This window comes from Babylonia areolata, chromosome 28 (genome assembly GCF_041734735.1).
Source record: "Babylonia areolata isolate BAREFJ2019XMU chromosome 28, ASM4173473v1, whole genome shotgun sequence".
Classification (NCBI taxonomy): domain Eukaryota; kingdom Metazoa; phylum Mollusca; class Gastropoda; order Neogastropoda; family Buccinidae; genus Babylonia; species Babylonia areolata.
Genome location: NC_134903.1, coordinates 7,022,472 through 7,034,094, shown reverse-complemented (window position 1 = coordinate 7,034,094; position 11,623 = coordinate 7,022,472). Strand labels below are relative to the sequence as shown.

At 43.4% G+C, this 11,623-nt stretch overlaps 1 protein-coding gene across 1 annotated transcript in view; it reads left to right on the top strand.

Moving 5' to 3' along the window:
• The window catches only part of LOC143301908 (forkhead-associated domain-containing protein 1-like), an 88,362-nt gene that overhangs the window by 74,436 nt on the left and 2,303 nt on the right, over positions 1–11,623 (top strand). Inside the window, exons 24-28 of the mRNA XM_076616351.1 lie at positions 1,597–1,817; positions 4,861–4,912; positions 6,248–6,361; positions 8,119–8,199; positions 10,410–10,556. Coding sequence (XP_076472466.1) covers positions 1,597–1,817; positions 4,861–4,912; positions 6,248–6,361; positions 8,119–8,199; positions 10,410–10,556 — 615 coding nt within the window. The remainder of the gene's footprint in view (positions 1–1,596; positions 1,818–4,860; positions 4,913–6,247; positions 6,362–8,118; positions 8,200–10,409; positions 10,557–11,623) is intronic.

Sequence of the window (11,623 nt, the reverse complement as noted above, 5' to 3'; positions counted from 1 at the left end):
CTGTTGTGTCTGTTGTTGTTGTTGTTGTTGTCTTCGTTGTGTTGTGTGTAGTGGGTGTGTTGTTTTTTTGTGTGGTGTGGTGTTGTGTTGTGTTTGTGGGGGTGTTTTTTGCGTTTTGTTGTTTTATATTGGTGTTTTTTGTGTCGTGTTTGTGTTTGTTGTGTTGTCCTGTGTTGCGTTGTTGTTGTGTTGTGTTGTTTTGTGTTGTGATGTCTTTTTGTTTTGTGTTGTTTTGTTTCGTGTTGTTTTTGTTTTGTGTCATGTCATGTTGTTTTTGGTTTGTGTTGTTTTGTGTCATGTTGTTTTGTGTCATGTTGTTTTTGGTTTGTGTTGTTTTGTGTCATGTCATGTTGTTTTGTGTCATGTTGTTGTTTTGTTTTGTGTCATGTTTTGTGTCATGTTGTTTTTGTTTTGGTTGTTTTGTGTCATGTTGATTTTGTTTTGTGTCATTTTGTTTTGTGTCATGTTGTTTTGAGTCAAGTTGTTTTTGTTTTATGTCATGTTGATTTTGTTTTTGTGACATGTTGTTTTGTTTTTTGTCATTTTGTTTTCTGTCATGTTGTTTCGTGTCATGTTGTGTTGTGTTTTGTGTCATGTTGTGTTGTGTTTTGTGTCATGTTGTTTTGAGTCATGTTGTTTTTGTTTTGTGTTGTGAATTTTTTGTTCTTGTGTTTTTTTGTGTGTGTGTTGGTTTGGGTTGCTTTGTTCTGTGTTGAGTAGTAGTTTGTGTTGTTTTGTGTAGTGTTGGTTATGGTATGTTGTGTTGTGTAATGTAATTGTCATTTAGTGTCATATTGTGCTGTGTTGTTTTTTGGTTTGTTTTGTGTCATCATGTTTTGTTCTATGTTGAGTAGTTTGTGTTGTTTTGTGTGTGCTGTTTTGTGTAACTGTGTTGTGTTGTGTAGTGTTTGCGCATGCACATGTATGTGCATGCATTCATGTATATACACACGTGTATTATGTCTTTGTGTGTGCTGTTTTGTGTAACTTTGTGTTGTGTTGTTTAGTGTTTGCGCATCCACATGTATGCGCACGCGTTCATGTATATACACACGTGTATTATGTCTTTGTGTGTGCTGTTTTGTGTAACTTTGTGTTGTGTTGTTTAGTGTTTGCGCATCCACATGTATGCGCACGCCTTTGGGTATACACACACGTGTATTATGCCTTTGTGTGTGCTGTTTTGTGTAACTTTGTGTTGTGTAGTGCTTGCGCATGCACGTGTATGCGCATGCGTTCGTGTACATACACACGTGTATTATGTCTGTGTGTGTGTGTGCTGTTTTGTGTAACTTTATGTTGTGTTGTGTAGTGCTTGCGCATGCACGTGTATGCGTACGCGTTCATGTACATACACACGTGTATTATGCCTTTGTGTGTGCTGTTTTGTGTAACTTTGTGTTGTGTAGTGCTTGCGCATGCACGTGTATGCGCATGCGTTCGTGTATATACACACGTGTATTATGTCTCTGTGTGTTTGCTGTTTTGTGTAACTTTGTGTTGTGTTGTGTAGTGTTTACGCATGCACGTGCATGCGCACGTGTTAATGTACATACACACGTGTATTATGTCTATCTGTGTGTGTGTGTGTCACAGTTCCTGTCGTTGCTGCGGGCGATGTCGGCGGTCCTGGAGGTGGAGGAGGTGGGGGGGCTGCGCACCATGACCCACCTGCCCCGCGACGAGCGCGAGGGGCTGGTGCTGGAGCGGGAGGACGCGGTGCATCTCCTGGCTAACCGTATCCAGGTCCTCAAGGAGCGTGTGGCCCGGAAGGACCAGCTGCTGCAGGGCTACGAGAACGACCTGGCTAAGCTCCGGTATGCTTTGTGTGTGTGTGTGTGTGTGTGTGAAGAACCTGCCCCCCCCCCCCCCCCACCCCCCCTCCTTCCCACAACAAATATAATCACGAACGAACACATTCTTACCACCGGCCTAACCTAACGCTCTCTCATTCAGTTCAGATCTAACCTACTTCAAAAATTCCGCATCACTCTAGATCTAGACATAACAATGAAAGACGAGCTCAGACAAAGAACCAATCCTGAGGAGGGAGCCAGCTAAACAAAATAACACAAGGAGGGTCGCTGGTGCTCAACAGCCTGGCACTTCAAATTCCAGATACATTCATCCTACTTTCATCCTGCAGCATTCTCTCTACAGATTTCATGCTCGTATCTCTCTCTCAAACCAAAAAAAGTGAAGTCGATCCGTTGACTTCTTCTTCTTCTTCTTCTGCGTTCACTCGTATGCACACGAGTGGGCTTTTACGTGTATGACCGTTTTTACCCCGCCATGTAGGCAGCCATACTCCGTTTTCGGGGGTGTGCATGCTGGGTATGTTCTTCTTTCCATAACCCACCGAACGCTGACATGGATTACAGGATCTTTAACGTGCGTATTTGATCTTCTGCTTGCATGTACACACGAAGGGGGTTCAGGCACTAGCAGGTCTGCACATATGTTGACCTGGGAGATCGTAAAAATCTCCCCCCTTTACCCACCAGGCACCGTCACCGTGATTCAAACCCGGGACCCTCAGATTGACAGTCCAACGCTTTAACCACTCGGCTATTGCGCCCGTCGATCCGTTGACTCCTCATCCCAACTTCCGACTCTCCAGTTCGACCAATCAGAAGGGAGCACACAAACATCGTGCATTTCGCTCCCTGAGCGTCCGCCGGTCGATTGTGATCGCGGCTTAATCTTAGCTCAATCGCCCAATCGAGCCAAGTAATCTTGTGGCCTGTTGTTAATCATGATTGGACACAAAAAGACAGCGGCAAAGAATCGATAGACAGGCAGAAATTACGAGAGAAAAAAAACTTAGCCATATGCAGAGCACAGGAGCAGGAGTCAAGATGGCTGCCGGAAAAAGAGGGCGCTAGTCAGGGATGCAAAGGGGAGGTAACCTACTACGGGAGGTTATCGGCCGTAGCTACTTTTGTTTTCTCCGCATAGGCGGGTAGTAGTTTGCACAGGACAGGAATCAGACCCCTTGCCGGAGTCTGCACTAGTGGGTCACGGTAAGTATGTTACTTAAACGTAATTTTAGGAAGAAAATTTCCTTTTCACTCCCTGACACACACACTTTTTTGTTGTTGCTTTTGTGTGTGTGCTTCCCATGCCTTCTTCATTGGCTAAAAAAAAACAAAAAAAACTTTTTTTTCTTTTTTTCGTTTTTTTAACTATCTTTCTGCCACTCCCTGTTCTGCACCTCATTTGAATGCAGGTCGCCCCAATTTTACAGTTTACATGTCTGTATGACATCCTGAATACAGACATTTGTTCATTTGTATTTGATATATAGTAATTGTGATGTATTGTCTGGGTTTTTAATGACCTGGTGTGTTGTCAGTGTGTGTCCTTTCTGTTCGTATACATACAGCTGCATTCATTACACATTAAAAAAAAAATCATAGATGTAGAATAGGACATAAGTTAATGAACCAAAAGGGGAAATAAGTATAAGCACATCAGCCAACGGCCATACCATGTTGAAAACACCGCTTCTCGTCTGATGGAAGAGACGGTATTACATCAGGTCAGTGCTGTTTCTCTTATCTTGGGCTAGTATCAGTATCAGTAGCTCAAGGAGGCGTCACTGCGTTCGGTCAAATCCATATATGCTACACCACAACTGCCAAGCAGATGCCTGACCAGCAGCGTAACCCAACGCGCTTAGTCAGGCCTTGAGAATTTTTAATAAAAGAAAATAAATAAAAATAAAGTAAAATAGAAAAAAAAATTAATAAAGAAATAAAATAAATAAAGAAAAATAGATAAATACATAAAAATACTACTAATAATAATAATGATATTTATAAGGCGCAAAATCTTGATGAAGTCAACTCTATAAAACTGAAGAAACCATTCTTGTTATTGGACAAGTGGACAAGTTCATTTTAAAATCCTCTACTATAGTCGACAAACTTATATATATATAATTAACATTTATACCTGTTTTGGCGTTTTTCACGTATGTTTTGTACTGCCGACGGGTGAAAATGTTAATTAGAATATAAGAATGTCGAACCAGAGATGGTGGACACGTTCGTCAGAAACAGGTATACCCATTTGGGTAGATTTTATTTCTGACTTCAACATCGAAGAGTGGATGAGTAAAAATGTTAATATTGCCTTACGCACATAGTGTTCTGTCTTGTGATCTGAAAGGAATGAAAAAAAAGTGAATGTGATGGTTTGTGTTTTGATCTGAAAGAGATGGAAAAACAAGAGAGGCAAGGCCTTCAAGACTCACTTGTGAGAAATTACGTCCCCTAGCATTAATTACAGAGTAATTTCCCTTTTTTACTATCTGCACCAAAACGTTTGCAAAATAAATAAAAATTCCATGCTTAGCAAAAGAAGTTCCTGTTTGAACAGAAAATGATAATAATGACTCCTCTTGTTGTTGTGTCAGAATATGAGATCAAAGTGCCAAGTTTAGAGAATACAAAAAATATAAATATAACAATAAATGCAGTTTGCATATAATTAGGCTTCTTTTTTTACTTTTTTTGTGCCCACCCAGAGGTACAATATTGTTTTAAACAAGATGACTGGAAAGAACTGAATTTTTCCTATTTTTATGCGAAATTTGGTGTCAACTGACAAAGTCTTTGCAGAGAAAATGTCAATGTTAAATTTTACCACGGACACACGGGGACACACACAGACACACACACACACACACACACACACAAACACACAGACAACCGAACACTGGGTTAAAACAGTGAATGTGATGGTTTGTGTTGTGATCTGAAAGGGATGAAAAAAAAGTGAATGTGATGGTTTGTGTTGTGATCTGAAAGGAAGGGGAAAAAAGCGAATGTGATGGTTTGTGTTGTGACATTACAGGCAGTCACAGCAGGTGGCTGAGAGGAAAGCTGCCCAGGTGGACAACTTGGCGGTAAGTGTGTGTGTGTGTGTGTGTGTGTGTGTTGTGTGTGTGTGCGTGTGTGTTGTGTATGTGTGCGTTTGTGTGTGTTGTGTTTGTATGTGTGTGTGTGTTGTGCATGTGTGTTTTTGTGTGTGTGTGTGTAGAGAGAGAGAGAGATGTACATATATGTGTATAGATAGATTAATCGATGGATAGTTTGTGTGTATGGATGTGTATGTTTGTGTGTGCATGACCTATGTGCGTGTGTGTTTGTGTGTGCATGTTTGTGTTTGCATGTCTGTCTGTTTTTATATGTATATGTAGAGAGAGAGATGCACATGTAGATAGATAGAGAGACAGACAGACAGACATGTAGACAGATAGATGGATAGATAGACAGAGAGAGAGAAAGAGAGAGAGATATAGAGACATAGATAATCATTCTTATACATACCTGCACAAAATCACATGCAAGTGTTCGAATGCTTTTTGCCATTCCACTTTGTTTTTCACTGAGCCAGGAGTAACTGGCTGAAAAGGGATGATTTCCATATGACCCCCTCAGCCAGGAGTAACAGCCAAAATTGGATGATTTCTGTATGACTTCCTCAGCCAGGAGTAACTGGCTGAAAAGGGATGATTTCCATATGACCCTTCAGCTAGGAGTAACTGGCTGAAATGGGATGATTTCTGTATGACCACCTCAGCCAGGAGTAACTGGCTGATATGGGATGATTTCCGTATGACTTCTCAGCCAGGAGTAACTGGCTGATATGGGATGATTTCCGTATGACTTCTCAGCCAGGAGTAACTGGCTGAAATGGGATGATTTCTGTATGACCACCTCAGCCAGGAGTAACTGGCTGAAATGGGATGATTTCTGTATGACCACCTCAGCCAGGAGTAACTGGCTGATATGGGATGATTTCCGTATGACTTCTCAGCCAGGAGTAACTGGCTGATATGGGATGATTTCTGTATGACCACCTCAGCCAGGAGTAACTGAAATGGGATGATTTCCATATGACTTCTCAGCCAGGAGTAACTGGCTGATATGGGATGATTTCCATATGACCACCTCAGCCAGGAGTAACTGGCTGATATGGGATGATTTCTGTATGACTTCTCAGCCAAGAGTAACTGACTGAAATGGGATGATTTCTGTATGACTTCCTCAGCCAGGAGTAACAGATTAAAACTGGATGATTTCCATATGACCCCCTTAACCAGGAGTAACCGCCAAAATTTGATGATTTCCATATGACCCCCTTAGCCAGGAGTAACAGCCAAAATTTTATGATTTCCGTATGACCCCCTCAGCCAGGAGAAACAGCCAAAATTGGGATGATTTCCACATGTTTGCAGAAGGACGTCCAGAGTCGGGCAGAGGAATCGCAGTACCTGAGGGAGACGTTGAACCGCACGCGGGACAAACTGAACCAGGAGAAACGCCTCAACCACGCCATCAAGGAGAAGAAGGTGAGTGTGTGTGTGTGTGTGTGTGTTTGTGTGCAAGGAGAAGACTATATGCGGTGTCAGTTTCAGTTCACCCCCCGAAAACGTTCTGTACTAAGTATCCTTGTAATTTTGCATATGTTTTGATGTGTATGTATTAGCTATGAATATGCATTTTTCTATGATAATAAGGTAATAGTCACTCAACGTGAAGCTGAGAAACACCAGTGATGTGATACAATGTGACATGTAAATTTGTACAATGTACGTATGCCTACACATAATATGTGACATGATAGGTTATACAGTGTATGTATGCATACACATAATATGTGACATGATAGGTTATACGGTGTATGTATGCCTACACATAATATGTGACATGATAGGTTATACAGTGTATGTATGCCTTCACATAATATGTGACATGATAGGCTATACAGTGTATGTATGCCTACACATAATATGTGACATGATAGGTTATACAGTGTATGTATGCATACACATAATACGCATATTATCTCTCTGTTCTATCTGTATGTTGTTGTTGTTGTTTTTCTTTTGCCTTTCAAATCAGTGAAACATGCTTGCAATGGAGAGTTTTGACAAACTCGTCCCATTCATGTAACATCATACAGATGGGTTAACTCACTCAGTACGGCCAGTCCTCTCTTCTCCTCTACACAGACCCCTCGGATGTCCAGTGGGTGTCTGAATGACCCAACCTTTAGCTTCCGTCATCAGAATTGTGGTATTCTTTGTCAACATTCACGTCTTCAGTATAAGAGCCATCCGCTTGCAATATTTTGATGATGGTAATTGGGGTGAAACGCTGTTAACGTCGTCTCTTTCGCCGTTCGTATGGAAAGAGTTAACAGCAGAGTGAGAACTGCATGATCAGTGGGTTCTCCACTGCAATGGGAAATCATTTACAGCTTGGTCTTTTATGTAAGACTATGATTCTCAAACTAGGAGGCAAGATTTGCACCAGCTCTTAGTGCTGCAGCCTTGGGAGGGGGGTGGGGGGGGGGGTGAGTTGGTCTTTGGGAACCATCCCCAACGCCGACTGTCCTAAAAACCCTCCTGGCCGAGAGAGTGGGGATATAACTTGGGCAAGACTCTCTCCGCTGTAATCAAATTCCAGCCCAGATTGTTGAGACGGCAGTTGCCTCCTCTGCTGTTCTGATAGTCACATAGTTGGACATGGCTGACTGTAATGCATATAATTATGTATGACTTCGTCTTCTTCTTCTTCTTTGTTCATGGGCTACAACTCCCACGTTCACTCATATGTACACGAGTGGGCTTTTACGTGTATGAGCATTTTTATCCCACCATGAAGGCAGCCATACTCCATTTTCAGGGTGTGCGCATGCTGGGTATGTTGTTGTTTCCATAACCCACCGAACACTGACATGGATTACAGGATCTTTAACAGGCATATTTGATCTGCTTGCATATACACACGAAGGGCGTTCAGGCACAAGCAGGTCAGCACATATGTTTATCTGGGAGATCAGAAAAATCTCCACCCTTTACCCACCAGGTGCCGTTACCAAGATTCGAACCCAGGACCCTCAGATTGAAAGTTTAACGCTTCAACCGCTCGGTTACTGCACCTGTGATATATATGTGACAAAAATGGAAATTAAAAAATAGAAAAATTAGAGAATTACGTATAACGAGAGAAAAAAAAAGAAAGAAAGAAATGAAAAACGAGTGTGTCAGGTGAGATAGGCTGTCCGCACTGTTGTTTCACCTCATACCCCCGACATGTGCAGACCTTCCACCTGGAGAACGAGCGAGCTCACCTGAGGCCGCAGTCAGCAGGTGGCAGCAGGTCCCAGACCCAGGAGGACAAGGTGAGTGTGAGGTCAAGGTCAGAGGTAGGACAAGGTGAATGTAAGGTCAAGGTCAGACCCATACAGGACAAGGTGAATGCAAGGTCAAGGTCAGAGGTAGGACAAGCTGAGGTCAAGGTCAGAGGTAGGAGGGCAAGGTGAGTGTAAGGTCAAGGAGGGAGGTATGATTGCAGTCCCTGTTTTTACTGGGAGTAGAGGACAGAAATGATGGTGAAGTCAGCAGTGCTGAGGTGGGACAGCGAAGGTAGGTCTGTGTTGGTCAGATGGACTGCTGGTGGTCTGATTGCTGGTGGTGGTGTGATAAACCGCTGATGGTGGTCTGATGCTTACTGGTAGGTTAGTGACAGTTGGTGGTCAGGTGGACTGCTGGTGGTCTGATGATTACTGGTGGTTTAGTGACAGCTGGTGGTCTGATGGACTTGCTGGCGGTGGTCTGATAAACCGCTGATGGTGGTCTGATGCTTACTGGTAGGTTAGTGACAGTTGGTGGTCAGGTGGACTGCTGGTGGTCTGATGGACTTGCTGGTGGTGGTCTAATAAACTGCTGGTGGTGGTCTGATAATCCGCAGCTGGTTTGGTGAATGTTTGGTGGCGGTCTGATGACTTCTGGTGCATTGGTAACAGCTGGTGCAGTCTGATGAACTGCCAGGCTGGGCACCTGTCAACAGATCCGCTATGTTTCAGAGGGAGAGCAGATTTTTTCAGAGGAAAATTTTTTTTTAAATTGACGCATATGGAGGCCCCACCCCCCCACCCACCCCGCCAGATCTCTTGAAAATCACTAATTTCGTTTTCATTGCCCATGCGTCCCACCAGGGGCCTAGGGCCTCTAATTTTCAGAGGAACCTGTCCAGGACAATTCCCCAGCCTGACTGCTGCTGGTCTGATGAGTTCTGGTAGGTTTTTTTTTTGTTTTTTGTTTTTTTATTACAGCTGGTGGTCTGATGGATTGCTGGGCCTTATCAACTCAAAGCTTGATCAGGCGTCTACTCTCTTTTTTTCTTTAGTTTATTTCTCTCCTTTTTTTTCTTTTTTTCTTTCTTTTTCTCTTTTTTTTTTTTTACAGCAGGTGTGGTGTAGTGTGTACAGATCAGTATGCAGCACACACACACACACACACACACACACTTCAATGTCTCCTTGAAAAACTGAAGCTTAAACTGCTGCTGGTGGTGGCGGTGGGACGACTGCCCTGGTCTGGTTGTCCATCGTTCTGCTGTTGGTGTTGTGAGGGAGTGCTGTTCTCACTGTGGTCTTCCTGTTGATCCTGGTTCTTTGTTTTCTCTACCTCTGTTGTTTATTTCCTTCTTTTTTTTTTTCATTCGTGGGCTGCAACTCCCACGTTCACTCGTATACACACGAGCGGGCTTTTACGTGTATGACCGTTTCTACCCCCGCCATGTAGGCAGCCATACTCCGCTTTCGGGGGTGTGCATGCTGGGTATGTTCTTGTTTCCATGACCCACCGAACGCTGACATGGATTACAGGATCTTTAACGTGCATATTTGATCTTCTGCTTGCATATACACACGAAGGGGGTTCAGGCACTGGCAGGTCTGCACATACGTTGACCTGGGAGATCGTAAAAATCTCCACCCTTTACCCACCAGGCGCCGTCACCGTTATTCGAACCCGGGACCTTCAGATTGAAAGTCCAACGCTTTAACCACTCGGCTATTGCGCCCGTCAGTTTTTTTCCTTACTTATCCATATTTATTTTTATCTTATTTTTACTTCTCTTAAAGTCCCCCTCCCCCACCTCACCCCTCCACCCCCACCCCTCAAGGTCTGACTAAGCCTGCTGGGTTATGCTGCTGGTCAGGCATCTGCTTGTATGAGGTGTAGCGGGTGTGGATTTGTTCTGAATGCAGTGACCGCGCCTCCTTCAGCAACTGAACTGAACTGAATTGTTAATTTTCAGGTTGATTTTACTTGCATGTCTTCGTGTGTGTGTGTGTGTGTGATTGAATGAATTATTGTGATCACTTACAAAATACAATTAGTGTGTGTGGGTTTTTGTGTGTGTGTGTGTGAGAGAGAGAGAGAGAGAGTGAATGGATCATTAATAATTGCTTATTAAATACGTTTATTTAAGTGCAAAAAGATACGTTTTTTTTTCTTCTGACAATGACAGTAATAATATTTTCAAAAATTCATTCCCTATTCCGTGGTCTAACCAACATAACATGTTACGTGGACCTGTTTCCAGATAGCGGCAGCAGCACGCAGGAAGGTGCAGAAGGAAACGATGAAACGCAAGAACTACGAGATCCGCACCTTGAAGGAGGAGCTGTGTGACAAGGAGCAGGCTCTGTTCGACCGAGAGAAGCGACTGTCGTCACTGGAGACCAGTCTGGTAAGAGGGAATCTCACCCACGCTCACCCAGTATTTTCTCCCTCTCCTTGAGCGACGGTATCAGCACCAGTCAGTTGGATGAGACGATAAACCATAGTCCTGTTTTTTGCAGCATGTAAAAGAACCCAAGGCAACAAGAGAGTTGTGCTGGTAAAATTTTTGCAGTAACGACCAAGAGAGGTGACTGTCATCACTGGAGACCAGTCTAGTATGAACGAATCCCACCCATGCTTACCCAGTATTTTCTCCCTCTCCTTGAGCGTTTGTATCAATGCCAGTCAACTGGATAAGATGTTAAACCATAGTCTTTTGTTTTTTGCAGCATGTAAAAGAACCCAAGGCAACAAGAGAGTTGTGCTGGTAAAATTTTTGCAGTAACGACCAAGAGAACCGACTGTCATCATTGGAGACTAGTCTAGTACAAGGGAATCCTACCCACGCTTACCCAGTATTTTCTCCCTCTCCTTGAGCGTTTGTATCAACGCCAGTCAACTGGATGAGACGATAAACCATAGTCCTGTTTTTTGCAGCATGTAAAATAACCTGTGGCAACAAGAGAGTTGTCCTGGCAATGACCAAGAGAAGCGACTGTCATCACTGTAGACCAGCCTGGTAAGAGGGAATCTCACCCACGCTCACCCAGTATTTTGTCCCTCTCCTTGAGCGATGGTATCAATGCAAGTCAACTGGATAAGATGTTAAACCGTAGCCCTGTTTTGCAGCATATAAAAGAAGCCACACTTGGTAAGAGGGAATCTCACCCACGCTCACCCAGTATTTTCTCCCTCTCCTTGAGCGACACCAATCAATTGGATGAGACGATAAAAAGTAGTCCTGTTTTTTGCAGCATGTAAAATAACCCATGGCAACAAGAGAGTTGTCCTGGCAAAATTTTTATAGTAACGACCGAGAGAAGCGACTGTCATCACTGGAGACTAGTCTGGTAAGAGGGAATCTCACCCATGCTCACCCAGTATTTTCTCCCTCTCCTTGAGCGATGGTATCAGCGCCAGTCAGTTGGATGAGATGATAAACCATAGTCCTGTTTTTTGCAGCATGTAAAATAA